The sequence below is a fragment of the Drosophila pseudoobscura genome, chromosome 3 (assembly GCF_009870125.1).
Source record: "Drosophila pseudoobscura strain MV-25-SWS-2005 chromosome 3, UCI_Dpse_MV25, whole genome shotgun sequence".
NCBI classification, from domain to species: Eukaryota; Metazoa; Arthropoda; class Insecta; order Diptera; family Drosophilidae; genus Drosophila; species Drosophila pseudoobscura.
In genome coordinates this window covers 8453183-8477151 of record NC_046680.1, presented here as the reverse complement: position 1 = coordinate 8477151, position 23969 = coordinate 8453183, and the positions used below count along the sequence as shown (strand labels likewise).

Here is a 23969-nt window from a genome sequence, read left to right as displayed (position 1 = left end):
AAGTGTGGTTGCGGAGGTTCAATTACGCTCCAAGAAGTGTGGTTGCGGAGGTTCAAAAACACTCCGAGAAGTCTAGTTGCGGAGGTTCAATTACGCTCCGAGAAGTCTAGTTGCGGAGGTTTACTTACGCTCCGAGAAGTCTAGTTGCGGAGGTTCAATTACGCTCCAAGAAGTCTAGTTGCGGAGGTTTATTTACGCTCCGAGAAGTCTAGTTGCGGAGGTTCAATTACGCTACGAGAAGTCTGGTTGCGGAGGTTCAATTACGCTCCGAGAAGTCTGGTTGCAGCATGCAAAAAAGAAAAGCGAAAACATAACGGTACGGTACTACTTCTTTGGCAAATGTGAGTGGTTAAAGTGAATGAAGAAGAGACGAAGAAGAAGAATTAAAAATGTCATTCAATATTAATTTTAATTGTGGTCCCCCCCCGGTCGGCCAATATAAAATTGGAGAAAAAGAATCTATACTGGAATGTATAAATTCTCTGCCGAAGTGCGATTTGCCTCTGCAGCAAAAGCCTGAAGTCGGTTGCCAGCAGACGGCCGAGATTGCTGATGATAGCTTTGATTGCTCCAATCTCACAGCAGCACAGTTGGAGCAGTTGGCCCTACTGACGGCCGCAGCCAACCCTGGGCAATCAAGCGTCAGTTTGATGGTGATGATTCCCGCGGAAAGTTTGTTGGAAATTGTTCAGGTACTGTCTGGCACCGCGGCCCAGATAGTATCCATGTCGTCAACCGTTTTAAAGGGGAATTCCAGCAAGGGAACAACTTCCGAGGTGCCAATCTGGGTGGATGCAGGAGTGGGCGTGCCGCCCAGTGTCGGAGATATGAAGATGTACCAATCGCCCGCAGACAAACCGAGTGTGGTGGTGCAGACACAATCAGTAAGTAAATGCAATTAAACTTGAAATTCACAAGATCACATCTATCTATCTATTCTATCCCAACAGAAATCGACCCATAATCCGAGTTTTCGCATCCTGGAACATGTGATAATTCCATCCCAGCAGCCGGGCTGCAAACAAGAGCAGACTTTACATAGATATCCAGAATGCTCCGAGAAGTGTGGTTGCGGAGGTTTAATTACGCTCCGAGAAGTCTGGTTGCGGAGGTTCAATTACGCTCCGAGAAGTCTGGTTGCGGAGGTTCAATTACGCTCCGAGAAGTCTGGTTGCGGAGGTTCAATTACGCTCCGAGAAGTGTGGTTGCGGAGGTTCAATTACGCTCCGAGAAGTCTGGTTGCGGAGGTTGAAGTACGGTTCGAGAGGAATTCGAGGCGGATGTGTTGGGCCGATGGCGGGCCGATTGTGGCTCTGGCGTCGTTGCTTTATATACAAAATTCAGCTTGTAATGTGACCGTTGGTGTTGCGCTGCGGGCACACTGGGTACCAGTGCTGCCAGATTTTGAGAGTCACCATAAGCTAGATTGAAGAGAAAAAAGCTAGAATAAGCTTACAACTACACTAACCATAAAACACATCAAAATATGGGATAATTGCATTTTTTATTAATGTAATTACATGATTTTATCCATTTCATTATGCCATGGCCGAGTGCTCAGCAATGTACAAACAAAATGCAGGCATTTGCTCCTCTGATTTTGAAGACTTTCTAACAAAAGGTATTTTGTTAGCTTGTGCCATGCTTACATTGGACGCAAGCATGCTGGACGACAGCATGCTGCCGTAATTTCAACTTGGCTCCTATTGTTGCTTACAAAAACAGCAGTACGCTTTTGTGGGGTCAGTTGGCAAATTGCGCATTTTTTGTATGTAAATGTGCAAACATGTACAATACTGAAGTGTGATTGAAACTTATCAGCGAATAATTACCTTACATTTATACACAAAATTGGACGATATACCAAAATACGAACAACATATATGATTTTTGTCCGATTTATCGATACAAATTAAAAAATATTACAATCAAATCAGAAACAAAAATGGTTTTGTACTAAATTTTTTTAAGTTAAAATAAGCTAAAAGAAATTTGAAATAAGCTAGATATCTCGCTGTAAGCAATGCAAATACTTTTCAAGCTATTCGAAATGGACAGCAGCGTGGACAAGGAGTGCACAGAGGAAAGATGATACGAAAGACCGGATACAAAGGTGGAGGAATCATACCAGACTTTGGTCGGCAAAGGTAAGTACTCGCTGAAATAGCAACTTCGGTTGAAAGTGAACAGCTGTACTAGTACTAAAAACTACAATAATTCATTATATTTATTAACATGGTCATTTAATACATGGCAAAGCGCAGACTTAAGTGCAAGTCGTGAATGTCAATTTAACGTCGCAGTGACAGAGATGTTTTAGAAAAAAAAGATTGCATTGAAATCCTTTTCGCTCATTAACTTTCAAACAATGTCTATTTGGCGCGCACCACATGTATCAAGTCGATAGTATCGATAACCGAACTTGAACCGGTTGACAGACCATTTTCGCTAAAACCTCTTTTTGCGTAAAATGCAATAAAAGCAAGTGTTTGAAATAAACCAGTCAAGTAGAAAATTGATTTATTAATCGTATAAAATTATGTGGGCATGGTTAAATGTTCTATATAGCTGAGAATATTCCACGGAATATCAAAATCGAGGAATATGTAAAATAGAACTTGAATTTGTCAGTATATTTACGGTATATTTTTTAAATGAGACGGTATACTTAGGTATATTTCTGAGGTTCAGACGGGTATATTTTATCGACTTTATCGATAAGTCTCCGTGCAATAATTGTTTGTTTTGTTTGTAATTTTCAATTAATACGATTCAATTAATTTTCAATTTCAACGAGGTGATTGACTCGCCAAACATGGCCGACGACCCAGAGAGCTCAATGGACCGACCCACGGATGACAGCGACACCAGCAAACCGGAGAATATGTTCACCCTGAAAAAATGGAACGCGGTGGCTATGTGGAGCTGGGATGTGGAGTGCGACATTTGCGCGATTTGTCGTGTGCAAGTAATGGGTAAGTAGATTGCATTTATATTGGGCACTGAATATGTAAACAGCTAACCACATTTCGAAAAGTCAAGGCGATCAGTGAATACAGCAGATTCGGTTGAAACCAAAGAGACAATGAAACAAAGGGAAAGGAATGACTGATGGAATGAGTAACAAGATTCAACTTGAAGCTATTGCCAAGGGAAATGATTGGTATCAAGATATTAACATGTGTCCATGGATAACCTTCAATGATCCTATTCATTCTATCATTTCCAACTGGCTCGAGCTGTTGCTTGGAGCGGAGGTCAGTGGTATCCCTGTACAGGCTTCATAGTTCCATCCACTCTGTATTGAATTGTAACTTGCCCTCCGGGTGCCTGTGGGTAGATGCTGCAATAGATATTAAATTGTATACTAAATCGTTAAGGATTGTAGAGCAACTCCATTGTGCGTGACTGCCCCCATTACCAGTTCAATCCAGGCAAATTAAACAACAGATTACACAGGCAATCAGAGATTCGAATTGAGGCAACAAATTCTAGATCTGTCTAGAATCAGTCAGGCATCGGGCGAGTGCACCGCTTTCAGTCCCTGTCCTAATGGGAATCCGATAAGGAACGAACCCCGAATCGAACCGAGGCCCATGTAATGCTCTGCCTTATCTGCATCACTATCACTCCGTTGCAGCGTCAGCAGCCAAATGTCTCTACAAATATTAAATGCAATTGTCAATTATACAATACAAAATGCTGTTGCCAGTCCACTGGACGGGGCGGACGTAAATGCGTTTCTATTTTTGTAGTTCATGTGCATCTGGAATGGCCATCCGTTTGGCTGTATTTAGCCTAGACTCTGGCGGGGCATATTTCCAATGAAACTCACGTATTTTGAGCCGCTGACATTGTTCCAACTGTTCAAACTGCACCCTGAAGGTCGTATGTTAGTTTGTGCATTTGGCTTCGGTTTCCACTTGACCCAGAGAGGGGCGTGACTGACTGGCTAGGGAAATTCCAGCAGCAGCAGCAGCAACATCAGGAGAAAATGCACTTCAATTTGGTTTGATTGTATTTTAAATTAGTTTTTAAATATAGATACGCTTAGGACTTAGGTACAGTATACAATTATATATTCGATATTTGTATATATATATATAGCCAATTGGTGTATTTTGTAAGGGAGATTGTTTCGGGGGGTTTTGTGTGTCCTTATATTTAGATCTACGTGTTTATGTCATTTTTTACACCGATAAATTAAAGCTGATCGATCTGTGGTTGGTCTGGGAGCAATCATCCTCGCCAGATATCTATCAACAAAGAAACTAGTGGCTAAAATCATCATAATTTACATACATAATAAAACTATGCACTTAATGGCTATAAATAATAGTAACAATTATGTGTGTAGAAAGGAAATTCTTTTGCTAAGCATTACACGATAGCTAGGACTAACAATATCAGGACCCAAATCCTTCTCGTCCTCGTCTTGGTGTCGCCTGACCGGGTTCTCCTACTTTTATCCATTGCGCTGTTACACAACTTAAGCACTAAAGGCACTAGTCTAATATTTGGTTTGATCGCATTCAGATCCTTGATTATGGCCATGGACTGTGTGGACTCTCGACTCCACATGATTACATGTTGAAGGCCAGCGGCTTCATGTTCGCCACCGACGACATGCGGCGCACGCGGCCCATCATCTTGCGCTCGATATCCTCCAGCGTCTTGCCCTGCGTCTCGGGCACGTACAATATCACAAAGAATAGGCCAATGAAGCAGATGGATCCAAACAGCCAGAAGGCTCCATGGGCGCCCATGAAATCTAAAGAGGATCGAGGAACATTCATTAGCAACCTCTTCTTTTGGGACTCTATATTTTGGCTACTCACCAATCATATCCTGGAACGTCTTGGTCACCACGAAAGTGCAGGACCAGTTGAAGGCGGTGGCCACAGAGGCAGCTGAGCCGCGAATCTTCGACGGCAGAATTTCGCCCATCATCAGCCAGGGAATGGGGCCGAAGCCCAGCGAGAAGCCCAGAATGTAGATGACGAAACAGCTCAGCGGCAGCCAACCCAGCTGGCTCACGTCTTGTCCATGCGACTTGCAGTAGAAGAAGCCGCCCAGCACAAACAGGGTGATGATCATGGCTATGTTGGACACGTACAGCAGAATCTGCCAGAAAACGGGAAGCGTCAGTAAAGAGGGACAATATTCTCGAGGCTTTGGCCATTCGGAACTCACCTTGCGTCCGGCGCGATCAATCAGGAGGGTGGCTATGAAGGTGGCCATGAAATTGACGATACCCACAATGATGGTGCAGAGATTGCCGTCGATGGTCGAGCCGGCATCCTTGAAAATGGACACAGTGTAGAAGATGACGGCATTGATACCGCTCAGCTGCTGGAAGAACATCAGACCCAGGGAGATGGACAACGGCTTCAGGTTGTTGCGCTTCAGTAGCTCCATCATCTTGTTCTGGGTGGCCTGGCGATCGGCGTCGGCCTGCGACCGCATCAGTCCCTTCAGCTCCGGCTCCACATCAGCCTCTTTGCCGCGCAGCCACGAGAGTGCCTTGCGGGCCTTCTCCTCCCGACCGCGGCTCACAAACCAGCGCGGCGTCTCCGGGATGAGGAACATCAGGATGAGGAACGGCACAGGCAATGCGGCCCCCAGGAAGGCCAGCATTGACCAGTCCATGTACGTTCCGGCTACAAAGCACAACAGTATGCCAATGTTACCAAAGGCCGTCGGCAGCAGTCCGAGAGTGCCGCGCACCTCCGGCTGGACCGTCTCGCCCAGATAAACGGGCAGCGACAGCGAGGCGATGCCCACACAGAATCCAGCCAGGAAACGTCCTGCCAGCACCATGGCCACATTCACGGCACAGGCAATCAGCAGCGAGGACACAATGAAGGGTATGGCCGTGGCCAGGATGGTGTTGCGCCTGCCCAAATACTCGATGAAGGGTCCGCCAGCAATGCCACCGGCTAGACCAGCCAAGGGCATGATGCCGCCCACCCAAGAGGCCTGCAAGTGGAGAAGGAAATTCGATTGATTATGAAATTTGATGGGAATTCAATAGGGAAGAAAGTACTCTGGAAAAATGTGGAAGATTTTGCAGCAGATAAAGCAGAAAGGATCGAAAGGAGATTCTTGCTGAACCGAATTCAATGGCAGCCCATTTTTAAAACGAGGCCAAAGCCATCATCTTGCTTGTGCTGTTTTCACTTTAAGAAATTCCACATTTCTGATACCCCCACAGAGATTCGATAGTACATTTGCTGGATTTTGCTGCTTGCTACTTGCTACTTACCGCTTGCGGAGTGACCTCAAACGAAGTCATATTTCTGTTCGTCATTGACACCAAGGCCGGGGAGGTGTAGGCGCTGACAAAGCCCACCACGAGAGAGCCCAGAGACACGCTCAAAGCAGCCAAGACCTGTAAAAAACAACAAGGAATATAATATTTAATTAAAAGCCAAACACTTTCAAAGATCTATAGAGATCAAGGACAAGGGAAATCAAGGGAAATCCACCTGAGAGAAGGTGCAAATGGCCTTGGGCTCCTCCACGGGCACGGCGAAGGACACATGGGTGTCCGCACGCATCAAGATCTTCATGATCAGTGCTTTGTGTTTAGCGGATTTATGGATAGATCTGTTTCGATCCGAATGCAAACAAGGTTGCGGCTGGGGGCTGCCTTTCACTTTAAGCCTTGCACTCCTGAATGCTTTCAGCACGTTTGCCGTTCGCCCGACGAAACTCAACTGAAACTTGTCATTTTGCAGTTGCAGTTTTTGGAGAATCGAACCGTTTGGCGATCTATTTGTTAGGCTTAGGCACGTACATACATAAGCGCGGGCAGGCACACATGAACGACGAAAACATATATGTAAAGACGGTTATGTAGATGCAGTTTTGCGGCTTATCACTTATTGACCGCACTGCTGCTGCACAGCAGCGTACTCAATCGATTATGCGCGATGCCTTTAGTGGCAGCGCGGCATCTTATCACGCTATTTACGTGTGGGAGAGACACTCGGATTGATAAGCATCCCCAAAGCGGGCACGAAGAAGCTGCAGTTGTTTCTGCTTGAGTCTGGGTCTGGGTCTGGGCCTGGAAATCGCGGGAGTCCGGCAGCGGCAGCGAGCGAACGCGTGGCAAACGTCTCTGGCGAGGACGAAGCAAAGTGCAACTGCCGGACCCACACACAGGAGAGGCCCTTATCCCCTGAGGGAGCATTGCATTCGACTCGTATCCAATACGATCCATCAGATACAAGTATTTTTAGTCTGGTCATAACTAAATGCGTTAATTTCAATTAAAGTGAACGGCAGTGCGAGTGCCAGCACCAGCGCCAGCGCCAGCGAATTATAATTCAAGGCGTGCGAAAATAGCTCTCGACACGCATGCCCCGCTCTGACCCACAATCTGGGACTGCGGCTGCTTCTTGGGCTTTAAATTGGCTCAAAGAATGCTTTATGATGGCATTAATGCCCATTCATAATCCATAACTATATCCAGCCCGTGGCGGCGCCAACAAGCTTAACGAGCTGACAATAGCCGCACGGTGTGTCCTCGGGGGATAGGGATAGGTCTCATGGATGGACTGAGACCAGTAATAGCCATTGCACACTCTGACTCTGTAGTGTTCGACCTACCTGTGTCCATATATAGATGGGATTCGTGGTGGGCCTGTAGACCTCCAGCTTGGGTTTTCCATCTTCGGTTATCTGGCGCACAAAGGGCACTGCATGACGGATGTTCTCGCCCCGCTTGTTCCCCATTTCATCCATCTCGTACAGGCGACGGCTGAAATTGCGTTTCAATGTTGGATTAGAAGGTGACTAACCGTCATTATACTATCAAAATACTATTCGTCTTCCACTTAAGCGGACAGACACTTCAATTAGCCTGAGCATAAACGTGCTACGCATTAAGTTTCCGGTGACGTCTTGGGGTTCATCTGAGGTTCCCTGCTTATTTCTGTATATTTTTAACAATTTTTAGCTGTATTCTTCAGTAAACCATTCACTTTTCATTCCACTTAAGACTATCGATTTTCCATATTGCCTTGCTATATCTATTATATATCATTGTTCTGTGTGTGAGTTCCCCTAATGCCTACCCTGGCGCCTAGCACACGTTTTCGAATTACCCGCTCGACAGCTGGCAGTACTAAAAGATCCCCTAGCGACAGATCCAGATAATGCCTTGACCCCGGGACTCACCTTTTGCGGGAATCTGTGCTAATGGAGCGCTGCTGCTGGAAGTGCTGTCGCGACGTGTGGAAGTCCTCGTCGCTTTCGCTCTCCAAATCCTTGAGGTCGATAATGAGCGGCTTGGTGATGTCCTTGGGCCGGTGGATGAGGCGCTTGTGCTCCGGGTCGTCGCCCTCCTCGTCGCTGTCGGTGCTGGAGCCCTGTAATACTTTGTCTAGCTTGAAGGTGACACGCGGATCGAGACTCTGGTGCTTGCGGCCCTGGAACTCGCGGCGCGTCTTGTGGAACTCCTCCTCCGAGGATGACTCCTTGAGTAGGTCCTGCAGGAAGCGAGTTCCCTTCACGTCCAGCGACACGTGCTTCTTGGCCTGGAACTGGCGCCGATTGTCGTTGGCCAAAATGTGCTTCAGGTCCTTCAATATGCCCTTGTGGTCCACGCTGGTGGCCTTCTGTTGCTGGAACCCGATCCGTTTGTCCTCAAAGCTGTCCTCGTCGCTGCTCTCCGCCTGTGCGGGAGGCTTGCTGCTGGCGTTGTTCTTCTCGAAGGACACGCGGGAGCCCTTCAGCGATTGCTTGCTCCTCTGCAGATCCTCCACGGGCACGGGCACGCTGCGCTGCTGTCGGTCGCGATGTTCGCGTATCTCCTGTGACGTGGGTGGTGGGGGTAGTGGTGTCAGCTCCAAGCTTCCGCTGGCCCGCAGTGGTGTGCGCTGCTGCTGTTGCTGAAAGGGCTGTGTGGGTGGCTCGTTGATGTCGTCGTCCTCGAGCAGTGGCCGAAACGACAGAGGTGGTTCGTCCTCGAGCAGGCGCAGCTGCTGGCGCTGCTGCTGTTGCTGTTGCTGTGGTCGGGGCAGTGGATGCCTCTGGGGCGCCGCTTGGGGGAAGAGAAACGGATCCTCCGGTAGTATTGTGTCCAAACTGGTGGCCGTATTCGATGTGGACAGATTGCTCTCCACACGATGATAGCCCTGGTCGTCCTGCGGAGTATTTAAGCGTTCGAATTAAATTAATCTCTGTTCGCAGCAGACAATCGCGAATTAATGAATATCGCCATCGGCTTGGCAGCAATTATAACGAACCCACCACACCCAATCCCCCATCCAATCAAATCCGCTTCAATCCGAAATATTTCCAAGATCGTCCACAAAATATATTTGCGATTATGCTCATCTTAAAAGCCGAACCACAAAGGTTCATCTTGGGGTTCAGTTCAGCCATCTAGCATTGGACGCACGATCGGTCCTTATCGGTCATGTGTCTATGCCATGTTGTTCTTTTTCAGTCGTGAAACGGGTGTCCCATAACATGGCTGTACTCCCATACCATATAGTACTTTTTGTTAAATTCTAATGACAATGAATTGTATGGATCCGTTATTGACAGATCTCTAAGAGCCCGCGATGAAGTTCTTGAAGTTGTGAAGAATTTAAATGGAAAATAGGTATAGGAATAGTTAAAAATCCAATGATTGGTCATCTTTAATACCGATTGGGGGTGTACAGTATTCCATTACAATTCTGGTGCTTAAACAGCCCCCTTAGTGTTCCGACGGATGTAACAACCGATTTTTGTGTGTGCGTTTCGCCTTGACCCCCCCATTTGGGTCACAACAACATTGATCTCATACGTAGAATAGTACTTACACCTGCTCTGGTTAGTTTCTCCTTGAGTTTGCCCATGGCGCTGCTCAGGGGCTGGTGACCGCCACCGCCGCCGCCGGCGCCTCGGTTGTCGCGTCCGCTCATCTTATCAGCTGTATGATTGAACTTGAACTAGTCGCTCGTCCTTCTGGGGGGAGTCTTAGTATTGTGACTTAGTTTTGCTTTCCCTTTTTCCTTTTTGCTTTAGTAAACAGTGTCTTCTTCTGGATGGTATTCCTCTTTGTCTTTGCTGTAAAACAAGAAAATAGCGAAAGAAAGCACAAATTAGAATACAGTACTTGTAGATAGATAGATAGGTAGATAGGTAGATGTGATTATTAGCTACTAGTACTTGTACTTTTACTGTCTGGAATTACTTGATGTCTGGAGCTCTTATCAAAGGAAATGTATGCATGTGTTTGCTCTTTGATAGCGCATTCACGCCCACTAGGGCTCCAAGCACACACCCACTTTCAACTTTCAACGGGAAATCGAGTGTCCTTGGCTAAAACGGGTGACCAACTTTGCCACAGTGGATCGGAACAGTGAAATATTTCCCCGACGCGAAAATACGTATTTGTTGATATGTTGTTGAACTCTTTTCCTTTCGGCACCCACTGTAAGCGTTTTGTCTTTCACTGAATTTATTTATGATCTTTATTCTTGGCATGCGGCTGCTCGTAGATATGTACGAAATTGTATATGTATGTGTATGTATTTTAAAAAACTTTCCACCCGCTAATTAATGAACGCGCACCGCGCGCAAAAAAATGAAGCGAAATATTTTCATTTGTTTGGTTTTTGTCAAGCATTTTCTTGGCTTTAGTTTTTCTTTTTTCGCCTTTCCTTCTTTTCCTGCGTCATGTGACTGCTGGCAGCGACTCTGTGTGGGCGTCATGACGTCGCCTCTGGACGCTCCGCCGCTCAATCATAACCCTGCCCTCTCACTACCTCCTCCTTCGCCGCCTTTGCGGAATGTGGGCAGTGGGTTTTGACTGTATTCTCTTCTTTTTTTTTTAGAATTCCGCGCGAATATCAACCGGCAAATGACATAACGATTAGCAATCTAATGAGGCACGGGGGCGTGGTGAACAAAGTTTGATAAGCAAAGTTCAATTGCAATGATTGCCATTTATAATAGTAGTGTGTCGTGTGTTCGCCGACTGAAACGCAATTACAAATAATAATTTGCAGATCCGAAAATTCCCGTTAACCTTGAAACTATATCAGTTCTACATATATTTGGGGCTGTGTGGTGGAGTGGGGTGTGTATGGGTAAATCATGACGGATATCTACTTTTCGGGGGCCTAGCTATCTAGAGATATGTTAAACGATTGATCTTTCCCAACACGAGCCCCCCCAATCATTGACTTACACGCACGCACACGCACACACACGCTCGTGCAAAGCGTGCTGTGACACTCTCTTAAACCGCGCTCAAAGCTTATCTCTCTTTGACTGGCTGGCTCGCGCTCTCTTACAAATCGACTCACGTGCCGAATGAACCCGGTTCTCTTTGGGCCACACACCCACACACACACACACAGGTGTGACTGACTGCTCTCATTTGTCAACAGTGCAACGTTGCGATTTTGTTGTTGTTGTTGCTGTTGCTGTGTCATGATCTCTTGGCATTTTATTTTTAAAAAACGTTTTCGTGCTGACAAAAATACTCGGTAGTACGCAAACTTTTTGCTTGAGCAGCGCTGAAATTAACAAAAGACTGCCGACAATTTCCATATTTAGTTGCAGATTATAATTAATTTCGAGTAAATTAGACATCGCCCACACTCGGACTCTGGGCGTGTGCGACTTAAGGATGGACTTTGTTTTCACTTTTTGCGCGCTTCCGAAATATTTCGCATATCGCATTTGTTTTTGTATTTATTTCATCTTGTTTTTCGCAAGGAATTTCTAGCGCCCCACTGGGGCGTGCACACACACACACACACACAAATGTCGGAATTGTGGTCTAAATTTAAGAATATTCGCGGTCGCCGCCGCACTCTCCCTCTGGCCCCGCATCGCTCAACAGTTTTCTCGACATTTCTTCTCAGCAAATTTGCAGTTTTACCCTTGGCACATCAATTGGGGGTTTTCGCGTCGTCTTACAGCATTTTCCGTTTTTCATTTTCTTTCTTTGGTTTTTGTTTGTTTTTTTTTTTTTTTGCACAGAGCCATCACACATTACGTAAAGTGGTATTGCAGGCAAAAATTCGGGACTGCAAAGACAAGTGTACAAGTGTCGTCCAGTCCAGTCCAGTCCAGTCCATCCGACGCAGGTCCAGTAAAAGTGTATAATTGTTCGAACGGTTTATGGGAACCTTTTCCCCTCTCTTTTTGGCATTTGACGTAGTGTGCAAAAAATGCGCATAAATTTCCAATAAAATAAACATTTTTCTTGACGCCAGACAGACCAGAGACTTGCTGCTTCGCTTTGTTGTAGTTTTATTTTATTTTTTGCTTTTTTTCTGCATAAATTTCTTGAGAACCGCGCCAAGTCGCCATGAAAACGTGATAAGGTTACGGACCGACCGGAACTGGTTGGGCAAAAATACATAACTAACTAACAAGAGTTTATACTTTTCGGTACATCGGTAATTATATTTATTTTTAAAATTTTTAGTCGAAATTCAGTCTTCAGTTGTTTGTACAATTGATAGTTTTCACTGTTTATATCTTTGAGCGAATTGCTCGGGAGACGAGAGCGCCCATTATTACCTTTTGAACAAACTACTAAATGTATCCACTAATGTGGCACTGAAGTACGAGATTCGAATGCGCAACGCTTATATAGCGCACACCGATTCCGCAGAAGCAGAAGCAGCAGCAACAACAACAACTCGTTTGAGCTTTTGTGCACACTGTGTTGTTCCCCAACGGTAAAACAGGCCGCCAGAGAGTCTCTCTCTTTCTCTCTCTCTCTCTCTCTCTCTCTCTCTCTTCGCACGAGTGTGAGTGAGCGAGCGTTTGAGTGAGAGAATAAGCGGTGAACAGTCAGCAGACTGCAGAGAGTGAGCCGCGGAACGAAGGTCGAAAAGAAGGCATGAATGAATGGGGGTCGCCCGTGTTTTGACTTTGTCTCTGCCCCTCTGTCCCCCGTCTCTACGCTTGTGGGAGTCGGACGGACGCCTCCTATTTGGAGGTGTCTAACTGTTGTTGTGTCTTGGAAGCTGTGTGGGCGATTAGGCGTTCGGCGTAGTAGTTTTAGGATAAAAGAGAGAGCGCCAACGGCGACCCAGTGGCACCATCAAAAACATGTATACCCTACAAGGAAGAGAGGTCCCTAGGCTATCACACAGACCAGGGGGTTTTCTGGCAGTGGAAGGCCTTGGAAGGATGAGATCTGTGCAGTTCCAGTGGCTTTCCAATGGCTAAAACTCTCCCATTTTAGGTTGGAAATCAAAGATAGGATAAATCGCAGTTCGCTGTGATGAAATTCCGTTTAGTCTATATTTTTATTGATTTGTTTTGGCCGCTGTTCAGTTATGGTTATGCATGGTCCACTGGATGCTGTGGCGGATGTGTTTGTGTGAGTGGCTATCAATTGATTTTTATTTACACTCATATTTTCAATTGAATATTATTGAGTTGACTTTGAGGCTCGTGCAAATTTGTGGAAGCCTTGAGGAGCCTTTCACTCTTGTCCCTTTGCTGATTTTTCGGGGGCCTGACGCAATGGTGATGGATGATGAAAAAGTACAAGACGAATAATTTGTACAGAACACACGCCATGACTGCTGTTTAATTGCCTTATTTATTTCGCTGCAAATGACAAACGCGCCTCCAAAAGCGGGGGCTCGTCTTTCCCTATTTCACAACGTGGCATAAAAATGACGCCCAATGAGACCGCCACCAATTCCAAGTATCAGTGGGTTTATTTGTAGAAACAGATATGAATACCGAAAGCAGACAGACGCCAGTCAGATCTAAACGTTCGGACAGGGATATACAAAAGTTTCCATGACGTATCGGAGCTCGCACTGATGAAATTTTAGATAAAGATTCAAATAAAACGCTACCTGACCTCTGAGCTTGGCTTTACCCTCGAAAGAAGGGGTTAGGCCCCCCACGGGTCTGCGCCCCTGTCCCTTGAGTGGGCCAAACAATTATCGCCAAGTTTTTAATCACGATTCTGCGAAACATGCGTTCAGTATTTGCCCTCGACTCGGCGGAGATTTGATCGAATCTGCGTTTGCCATGACTCAAGGTTCCGCTCCGCTCTGCCAGAAGTCGAGGAAAAGTTAGCACAATGCCTCTGCAATTCGTTGGATTTAGTTTTGGTTTTCAATTCGAAACTTGATTGACAGGGGACGGAGCAAAAGACAGAGAAAGATAGAGAGAGAGAGAGAGGGGGTTGCAAAAAAGCTTGTGAAACGTGAATTTGAAGTATGTAAGTGCAATGAACTCTCTTGAAACAATGCAGGAACTACTGGAGGACGAAAAAGTGCAGAACTTAAGGAAGGGGGCTTAATGGTGCCCTTTCAGAGATTATTGAAAATGTAATTCAAGGCAAACCCCTACCATTATCTCCGACTAGATAGCAATATCAGTTCTGTTCCATACATGACGTAACGAGCATAGAGCTTTCTCGTAATTACTGTACTTGTACTGTACCCTGCCTCTTAGATCGCTGCCAAAGCTGTCGCTCACTCGAACACTTCCTCTTTGGCTATTTTTAAAGCGTAGCACAGCCAAAAACAGAAGAGCAGAAACCGCACTCGCAACCAACGAAACAGAAACAACAACTAAATGGCAAAGAGACGAGCCCCCAGCGGCTCCACGTACCCAGAAGAGAGTCGGTGTTCGGTGGCCGCATTGGTCGCTTGACAACAGCGACAGAGGGGGGGAAGAGCTCTCTCGAGCATGACGCTCGCATTGCAGCCAGCTAGTGGAAGATGCAATTTTGCAAAATGAAAGCATTCCCCAAGACAGCTCTTAAAACTTGCCAATGCATCCAGCCTATGGACAGAGCAGAGTCAAAGCCGAGGCCTGCGCAGGCGCACGTATGGACTTGTGGCTATAATTGGCTGATGCAAGTGCGCATTTATTGCGTCAGAAAATATCTCTTTTTCGCTCCATGCTGCTCATGGACCAGAATACAGACATAAATATTGTCTTGCGTGTGCGTAAAAATTTTCCATACGCTAATTAAAGAACTCCCTGCCCGGCAATCCTTTCGAATTGCGACCAAATTGAAATAAATTACGAAAATCCATTAAAAGGTTATTTATCTAATTGGTGTTGGAGTCACATCAATACGCCAAACGACGCGAATTCATTCTCCCTCTCATCGCGGAGAGGAAAGATTTCACGCACACTGTGACGCGACGGCTCTCGTGATCTGCTTTACGCTCTCTTGCTCCCCGGCTCTCTTTCTGTGCCAAAATGCTAAAATTAGCATTCAGACGAAGAATAAGAACAGATATCAAAAGAAAATAGCATATAAATTAAATACAAAAAATAAAATTAAGCATGTGATGCCGTGGGCTGCCGCCTTTTACCTTCCCCGCTTCTGTCTCTCTCTCTGTCTCTGTCTCTCTTAGTACCTCATCACGCGCCCACAGCAAAGTACCTACATGTATGTATGTACATATGTATGTGTAGATTTGCTTTTGGTTTGTATGTATGTACAGCTATGCATATGTAGACTGGTGACGTTGTTGCTTTTGGCAAGACCCAGACGAGCCTCCGAACTAATACAGAGAAAATTGCACACGAGAACAAATAAACGCAAGTTTCCACTGTGTACGCCATAAATAAAATAATATTTATTCCCCAACCCACTCACCTAAATCCATTATCAGTGGAAATTCCACCTCCGAAGAACACTTAGGTTAAAGCGGTAGCCGGGAGGGGGGGGGATAAGAGCCTCCCGCCCCCAAGCTCACTTGGACCTATAGACAGGTCCGTTGTGTTGCCGAAGAACACTTACAATATCATTTACCGATTAGAGATTCATGACGAACATTGTGATTTGCAGAATTCCTGCCCTCTAATCGATACACGTCTGTACTTTAAACTTTCCAGTCATTGACCAAATCTGAACTGATCGCTGCCCCCAGCCGAAAGCTCAGAGCGAGAAAGCTTTTTGGGCAGAGCAACATTATTTTCACTTTGCATGCGGGTATGATGACTCAAAACAGACGTTTACAATGCCAACGTTTATATGTACATAAGAGCGATCGGTTGAGAGCCATACATATGTACATACATATGTATGTACTTTCATGTTCTTCTTGAGGTAATATGGCAATTATAATAACGATCGATCTGCAAAGTGTATCAAAACCTTCGGCGTTTTTCTCTTTTGTACTAACTAATCATTAGAATTTGACTTTTGCTTTCTATTTATATATATTTTGCTGTTGCTTTTGTTGCTGCTCTTGAGTTGGCTAATTTTTCAATGGGAAGTGCTTACCTAGTACAACAGCAAACACGTGTGCACATGAGACCTGTTCTCAGAGAGAGAGAGAGACAGAGAGGGAGAGTGAGAGAGTGTGCGTTTACGATTGTCTGCCTATATTCGTGTGTATTGTACAGGTAACAGCAATTATGGCTAAATGGCAAACCGGTGCCCTTCATTCAAGGTTACGCCGACTCCCCGCCGTCGATCAGCGAATATTTGCAAAGTTTCTGACGTTAAAACAAGCTTAAACTCTACGTAGTTCGCCGACTAACATTGACTAATTAGTCATACCCACTAGACCCACACAAGCACACATGCAGTCTGCGAATAGCTATAGCAATATCCGAACACGGTCTCCATCAGGTTTCGGTAGCTTTAATTGATTACGAGCAAGACAAGATATGTATTTTTAAACGGCCTCATGAATATGCACATTCCTGAAATGGTAAAAAAAGAATTCGATAGATGGGGGGGGCCATGTATTAGGTCAGATTTGGTCAGAGTTGTATAACCGTCTGGAAGTCTGTATATTAATTAACATGCTGCTGTGAAAGCACCACGAGGCTCGTAATATACAATTCCATCCAAAGAAATTCCAATTCCATAAAAACAAAGATTATCCGTTCTGATCCGTTAGTCTAGTATTCAAATCAATTTGTAAAAAGCAATCGTTTGTGACAATATTCCACAACGCAATCCCAATTAAACAGTCTCAAAACCACACAAAACATTTCGACGCAACCTTTTATTTTACAATTAATTTAATGCACAAATATTGGAAGAATATGTGAGAAATAATATTATTCCACAACCTTGATTTACGTGCAAAAATGTTCGGCGAAGGGCGAGTAATTTCGATATCACATCATTGTTCTGGGTGGGCAACAACAAAAAGTCCATGCGAAATGCAGTGCGAGTGCCCCAGACATACGCCACGTGGCCTAGTGTCATGTAGGCACTTGGCCGACGTTAAGAACATGGCCTCGGTGGCGCAGTTGGCAGCGCGTAAGTCTCATAATCTTAAGGTCGTGAGTTCGAGCCTCACCCGGGGCATGTAACTTTTTTGCTCCTTCTTTTCTTTTTTTTTCTCTTCTTGGTTACTAGGCTCTGACTTTTTAGCACTATTAAACGAGTTTAGTAGTCCCAGTAAATCTTTCTTATGTGTTTAAAACCCTAAAAGAGCAACAAAAACGCAAACAGGTAATGCCATGAATTCTAAAATGAAATTACACTATCGTGCGGACAGGGATTACGAGTATTACGATTACAAAAGGCAGGCAGACAGGCAGCAGTTAGAGCTGCAGTTAACTGGGCAATTACACGGCCATTACGAGTGACATTACCTCCCAGATGCCAAATGGGCAGCCGCCTTCACGCTTCCAGCTAGCAACGAGACAAAGCAAACAAACCCAGCCACCAGTCGGTGCGATGATCAGGGCAAGTGCAAGTGCATCAAGAGGCGTGGATCAAATATTCTGGCCCATGTCACGCGGTGGCTTGCTCACTGGGGAGCACAGCCTGAAAGTAGTTCCAACCAGATGGGATTTGTGATAATAAAACGTATATAATAGCAGTCGTACGATGTATTGCCATAGGTCGGGCTTTAATTGGCAATCTAACGTTTGAATGTCTTCAGTTTCGAGTGAGAAACATGAAATTTCAAGGAGTTCTTAGCTGGATTGGGCTGGGCCTCTCACCTTCTAACGTGTACCTGTCTACTGCCTTTTATATGGCATATATGACACCATTTTGGCGCTCCACTGCTTATGTAAAGCGTGCCAAAAGAAAAAAAAACTGTTCCAAGGTCAACGAGATCGGGTAGGAATCGCTGCAGAAAGCGAAACAACTTTCGCTACCCACGCCGAACGACAATGCACTCGAATGTGGTCCCCCCCTGGAGGTGGAGGCGCCTGTTGGTGGATCCTATATTTAGGACAAATGGAAAATTTTATGGAAATGTACCAGGCGAGACCACTGACACGCACACACAGAATTCCGAGGGGACGGAGTCCAAATGCAGGGTGAAAACATTCAAGAAACGACTCAAAAGCAGAATACAACAAAAAATCAACCAATCACAAAATTTTCCGTTCACTTTGTGGGGCGAATCCACTGTCATGGACCGGAGCTCTCTGCCGCCGCAACGGCCACATGATTCACTCTCTTTGCCTCTCTTTTGGGTCCTATCGATGACGGCATACTACTGCACATATTTCAAGTTTGCACAGTACAAATTCCACCGTCTGTGTCTCTCTTCTTCGTTCGCTGATCTTCGCGAATGGTCTCGGTGAAGGGTATGAAGGGTATGCAGGGTTCTACCACTACCAGTAGCCACAAAAATGCATCGGTGTATGAGGCGTTCGTTATCTGCGCAATTTTACAGCGAACGTTGCAGAAATGTGCCCGAGATCGAGATCGAGATCTCCACGTGATGCGACAGATGCGGCCAAGTTGGTCACTGGGTTAGCTGCACTTGGACAACCTTGAAAATATTGAGAGATCTTTGATGAGAAAAAAAGGTAGACGGGCTGCCATTCCGATCAATGCTCAAATATGTTTAAATCTTTGATACATTCCCGCTAAAACGCATAAAGAGTAAGTGCTTTTCATCATTATAAAATATCTGATCACTCACTTCTAGGATGATCGAATCGCATTGGGGATTATCTAAACATGTTAACTACTTGTATTGTAATACTTAGACTTCCATTGTATTATCCCATCATCTACAGCTCGTTAATTTGTTCCCAGTTCTTTCTCCCGACTTCCCGCCATTGTGGAGCGTGACTTTAACAGTTGCCTACTAACATTCACACCTCAGTCTTGGTCACATGTGCGACTTTCCACAGAAACACGGTGTCAACTTTAAAATCTCCCGCACTTTTAAAATTTCCACGAGCAGAGTATATTTCCATGCAGCCGCCGATGCAGGCACCCCCACCTTAAACAAATGCACCTTGGACTCACAGACACACCATCACAGAGATCGATTCGGTCTCTTTCTCTGCCTGCGGCTGAGGATGCATGCATTTAAGAGAGCGTCCGCTTGGCGCAGCAGCGCCAAAGAGCGCGCAGCGCAGCTGGTTTTAGGGGGCACGTTCGTTTCGCTGTTTGTTGGCCGCCTGATGGCGGCTGCTGGGGCGACAAGCCCCCGTGCGTGACGTCACGTAAGCGAGACGGTTACAGCCACATAGCCCCGCAGCCGAACACGAGAAAACGAGTTGTGTGCTGGAGAGAGGGGAGGGGAGCGGAGCGACGGTGGGGGGCAGCAGCAGATAACCAGAACGAATCGTGCAACGTGATACTTGAAACGAGGCACTGCCCGCCCGTCAGGCCAAAGAGAAGACCAAGAAAACATGTGACGTGAGGGGCGATAGATAAGACACAGATACAAATTATCGACTCGATATTGCCATTGGGGTGTCGTCGAACACCCCCCTGCCGCACGCCGTGCGCCGATTGGGGCGCGAGAAATCTGGTCACATGTGCGAGATCTGGCGAGAACTTGCGAGGCTAAATTTAGTTCCCGATCCCAGACAGACATCCGTTGCACCCGCTAACCTTGAACTTACACTTGCATTCCACAGACACAGACACAGACGGCCCTGAGAGGCACGGCATTTGCATACCCAGCGCCAGACTCGATTAGATCCGAATCACTTATCCGCAGATATATCCACAGACGGCGTCCGGTCTGGTCAGGTGCAGCAAACTGGAATTTAAACGAACTACAGAATCGTTAACCACAAACTGTCGGAATGTATCGGCCGAATATACCGATAACCGTCGAACAGGTTTACCAGACAGACGCCAGCTGTCTCTATATATGAGGTCGGGTATATGGATTACTTGGACTGCGAATTTCTTGTAGGATAACGAATGAATATAAGCAGGTCTCTTTCTGGTAATACCATCAAGAATCAAAGGAAAACATCCTATCCCTCTACTATTTCCTAAACTCTTTGTACTCCAAAGTCTCAGACTCTTTGAGAAGGTATTTTTTCAGTTATTTGATTGTGTAATGCCTTACACCTGAGAGTCCCTTGAACAGGGGTTGGGTGGTAAGGGGGTTAGGGGTTGGGGTCGGGGTTGGGGTTCGGCGTCATTGTCACGTTTCGTTTGTCTGCGCTTCGTGTGATCTGACAGTAAACATTTTCTAATTAACCCGTGTTGGGGCTCAACTGTCGTCTGGCTGTCGTTTTGCATACATGTACGTCGTATAGTATGTATCTTCCTTGTAGTATAAATACCAATTCCCATGACACACCCCCTGGAGGCAGGCCCTACTACTACGATCTGAACGATCGCAATTGGAAAAGAGTCGAATGAATAAATCAATTCCGAAGATTTCCAACGACGCAGTAGAGGTTCTTGTCCCTGCCTGTACTGTGGGCGTTTCCCACGAATTTATATGATTCATTTTTGTATATATTTATGTACGTGAGTATATAAACTGTGAAATTAAGGATAGTTTTTTTTCGAAATATTTACACCACTTTGCCCGCTCTTTGGACCCAACTTTGTTCCACTGTTCCTGGGACAGGCGAGCCCTCTAAAAATATTCCATCGTAGATCCATCTAGACGATCGTAATTATTATTTATTGACTTGATTGACTTGCACATTGCTACACATTTATAACTAAATAGGGAACACAACAAATCGATGAACAAACTTTGGGTACACACTGTATGTAAATTGAAAATAGCGATGATATTTGATTGAACGATCGTACCATACCACGTAAGTATTTATGTACGAGTATATACGTAGTAGTGTAATGTGTAAAGTGTTTGCCCTAGATTGTTTTCTAGAAATTTCCCCTTGCGTAACTCATATTTCTTCTGACGGAAGCCAAGAGAGGTGCGAGTACCGGTTCAAGTTGAATAGACACTGGAAAACATATGTTTATTAGGATCTGGGTTGAAGATCTGTATTTCAGTCAATCTTCTCGAAAAACACTTGTGTCAATGTGCGTGGTATGCCGTATGCGTAGAAGGTGAAATCCAAGCGATAGACACCCGCAGGAAATGGCACATTTATTTTCGTGGGATCCAGACCAAACTTATCCACAGTCATGTGGTTCTAAAAGGATAGATATATGAGCATTGGCTTTGAGCGGACCCCAGAATATAACCCACCTCCTTCCAGGGACAGGAGTGGTTGAAGTTGCTGTGCTTGCGGATTGTGTCGAAGATGAAGCGCTCGAAGGAGAGCTCGCGGCTGGTGGCGGCCATCAGCTTGCAGAAGTCGAAGAGCACGTTGTACATGAAGGGGCGGTAGCCGTCGCGCCGCTGGAAGCACTGCAGTCGCGTGGTCAGGTTGCGCACAGGCAGCTGCAGCAGGCTGACCTTCAGCGAGAGCTCCACGTGGTTGCGCCGCACCACCTTCAGGCGACAGTACTCGTATCTGGTGAAGCCCGCCGTTGTGGGCAGGTCCTGGCACTTGACGTTGGTGAACTTCAGCAGGCGGGTGGCCTGCAAGAAGTGCCTTGAGTGGCTGGATCCCATCTGGCGTTGATCTTACCCACACTCGCTGCTTGGAGCAGGACCGCCAGCAATATTATCAGGCTTGGGCGCATTTTCACAGAATGATCTGGAATTTGTACGACTTGCGGTCAGAGTGAAAAGGCCTGATGGAACATTATAAACCAATTTTGACTATTAAATATCAATCTAAATATAATTAACAATTTTGATACCCTGACAGAGGGTACTCGTGATTATTGTAGAAGCCTCTTAAGGCCCCAAAAGAATATTCAAAGAGTTCTTGATCGAAAGTTGACAATAATCTTTATTCCTTTTAACTAATAGCTTAATTGCTGTGAAAAGCGTATCTAGAGCCTCGGATAAGTGTGAATCGGAGTTTCAATTCCTCGTATAAATTTGAATCATGTGAAAAACCGAAATGAACGACGCAATTAGCCGCTTTTGAACCTTTTGCTGTAACCCCATTCAAAGGCCCATCCCATCAAAATTACCGCCCACATAAGCGAATTTATTGAAAGAACGCATTTAAGCCTCGATTAGAGCCCCAGCAACAACACCTTGCTTCTCCTCCCCCACCCAAACGGCTATTGACTTCATTGCAGTGCAAAAAAAAACAAAAAAAAAGGAAAGCGAAATTCTTGGAAATATGTTAACAATTTCCTGTTGTCGTTCGGTTTTCAATTACAACTAACAAAAGAAATACAAAATTAAGCAAAAACATGAATCAGGGAAATCGAATGGTAATTTTTCACACCACATAACATAATTCTTTGACTCATCGAAGTAATCACATTTCCCTTGTACTTAATCCGCGGTTTGCTGTACGGTGCAGGGTGCACGGTGCACAAGGGGTGTATTGGCATGGGCGGGCATCACATTAAAAGCTGATTTACTTTTCATATATTGAATTGAATTACCACTACCATTAAAGTGCCCAAAGGGGATTCCCCTTTTTTTGGTTATTAACAAATTTGAGTAGCGGGTGTCTGATAGTCGACTCCTCCACTGGACAGAGCATTATTCTTGTGGGTTTCTTTCTGCCCCAGTCAGCAGCATACAGCGATGCACCGGCAGCCACAGCGGCGTATACTTGATGCCTCACGTCATGTCCAACGACGACGACGCATTTAGCCCGTTTTTCGAATGATTTGTATGTAAAGTTTCTGCCAACGCGCTCATATTTCGAAATGTGAACACCAACACCTGCAGGTCTCTCAAGCGGCTCAGGTGATGCCCGATCCACACACACACACAAACGCAATGATTGAACCATTTTTGCATTGACTTGGCGAAATTTCGCAGCGGTTCTGAGAAACCGTTTTTGGGCAGCACTGAAAACCGATGCGTTCCCAAATTTGGGCCGCTGAGTCAGTGACCTCTCCCACGAAAACCCACCGAAAACGGGGAAAGGCTCGATGGCCTCCCCATGGGTTGGATGAATTATGATTTTCGTTGCACTTTTTGTTGAATGAAAGTACTTGGCAGTTTCTGGTGTGAATATTTTCTGAATGAAGTGCGATTCAGGCGATTCACCGTGCATATCAAATGACTGCCATTTGAGGTAATTGTCGATATTAACATGCATTTTGATAAGCCTCAGACTATTGCTTTAACATAAGAAAGTAAGATAAGGAGAGGAATATTAACCTGGGGGATTTTAGGGTTCTTAGCACCCTATAAATAGTTCTGATAGATACTGCAAATAGAAAGGGCTTGTGGATAATTTTGCATCATAATGTGATGGAGGGAAGCCTGCGTCATAGGCATCGGCTAATTGTCGCTCAATGTCGCTGGTGTCGCATTTGACGCGGCTCGGACATTGCCAAGTGCCAAGTGCACTTCAAGACCAGTCCACACCCGTAAGCGGGGACTCTTCATTGTCGTCAATTGCTAACGTATGCCTGCTCTCTCTTTCTCTGATCTCTTCCAGACTCGTGCCTGCGCTGCCAGGCGGACAATAAGCGAGATGTGATGGGACGGCAAGACTGTGTGGTGGTGTGGGGCGAGTGCAACCACTCCTTCCACCACTGCTGCATGTCGCTGTGGGTCAAGCAGAACAACCGGTGTCCGCTCTGCCAGCAGGAGTGGTCCATTCAGCGCATGGGAAAGTAAACCACATTGATATTCCACTCGATCCATTAGATCCATTAATTAAGTTAAGCTAAAAGTCTGCTACTGTCTACTAAATATTCTAAAAATAAAGTGAAATTGTAAAAGAAGAAATCAAAACTATACTTTATTCCATATTGAATAAAA

At 45.5% G+C, this 23969-nt stretch overlaps 3 protein-coding genes and 1 non-coding gene across 7 annotated transcripts; 2 read left to right on the top strand and 2 right to left on the bottom strand.

The window, feature by feature from the left end:
• Positions 1–2684: 2684 nt before the first annotated feature.
• Positions 2685–23936, top strand: Roc2 (Regulator of cullins 2). 2 transcript variants are annotated; one of them, XM_015183946.2, is made up of 2 exons: positions 2685–2975; positions 3038–3099. In XM_015183946.2, the coding sequence occupies exons 1-2, from the start codon at positions 2816–2818 to the stop codon at positions 3070–3072; spliced, it is 195 nt and encodes a 64-aa protein (XP_015039432.2). In that variant the 5' UTR covers positions 2685–2815; the 3' UTR covers positions 3073–3099. The 2 variants fall into 2 exon arrangements, with proteins under 2 accessions (XP_015039432.2, XP_001360557.1); XM_001360520.4 differs by lacking the exon at positions 3038–3099 and adding an exon at positions 23644–23936 and having other exon boundaries at positions 2695–2975.
• Tret1-1 (Trehalose transporter 1-1) lies at positions 4058–12622 on the bottom strand. Of its 3 annotated transcripts, XM_001360522.4 has the most exons (8): positions 12538–12622; positions 9819–10065; positions 8185–9152; positions 7615–7765; positions 6266–6391; positions 5194–5979; positions 4839–5124; positions 4584–4771 (listed from the first exon to the last, which is right to left on the bottom strand). In XM_001360522.4, exons 2-8 carry the CDS (start codon positions 9918–9920, stop codon positions 4584–4586), a joined length of 2607 nt encoding a protein of 868 aa, XP_001360559.4. In that variant the 5' UTR covers positions 9921–10065; positions 12538–12622. The 3 variants fall into 3 exon arrangements, with proteins under 3 accessions (XP_033234934.1, XP_001360559.4, XP_015039433.1); XM_033379043.1 differs by lacking the exon at positions 12538–12622 and having other exon boundaries at positions 4058–4771; positions 9819–9920; XM_015183947.2 differs by lacking the exons at positions 7615–7765; positions 8185–9152; positions 9819–10065; positions 12538–12622 and adding an exon at positions 6489–6728.
• On the top strand, positions 17206–17278 carry TRNAM-CAU (transfer RNA methionine (anticodon CAU)). Its single transcript has one exon. It is a non-coding gene; the product is annotated as a tRNA-Met (tRNA).
• Positions 21002–21734, bottom strand: LOC4803915 (uncharacterized). The gene is made up of 2 exons (XM_001360521.4): positions 21366–21734; positions 21002–21309 (listed from the first exon to the last, which is right to left on the bottom strand). Exons 1-2 carry the CDS (start codon positions 21732–21734, stop codon positions 21163–21165), a joined length of 516 nt encoding a protein of 171 aa, XP_001360558.2. The 3' UTR covers positions 21002–21162.
• Positions 23937–23969: the final 33 nt, after the last annotated feature.

Excerpts from the sequence above, each read along its gene's own strand:
- Roc2 (XM_001360520.4), top strand. The coding sequence starts at position 2,816 with ATGGCCGACGACCCAGAGAGCTCAATGGACCGACCCACGGATGACAGC. Across the intron at positions 2,976-23,643 it reads TTGTCGTGTGCAAGTAATGG|ACTCGTGCCTGCGCTGCCAG; the intron begins GTAAGTAGATTG and ends GATCTCTTCCAG.
- Tret1-1 (XM_001360522.4), bottom strand. The coding sequence starts at position 9,920 with ATGAGCGGACGCGACAACCGAGGCGCCGGCGGCGGCGGTGGCGGTCAC. Across the intron at positions 5,125-5,193 it reads TTGATCGCGCCGGACGCAAG|ATTCTGCTGTACGTGTCCAA; the intron begins GTGAGTTCCGAA and ends GTTTTCTGGCAG. Across the intron at positions 4,772-4,838 it reads GACGTTCCAGGATATGATTG|ATTTCATGGGCGCCCATGGA; the intron begins GTGAGTAGCCAA and ends GATCCTCTTTAG.
- LOC4803915 (XM_001360521.4), bottom strand. The coding sequence starts at position 21,734 with ATGGGATCCAGCCACTCAAGGCACTTCTTGCAGGCCACCCGCCTGCTG. Across the intron at positions 21,310-21,365 it reads ACTCCTGTCCCTGGAAGGAG|AACCACATGACTGTGGATAA; the intron begins GTGGGTTATATT and ends CTATCCTTTTAG.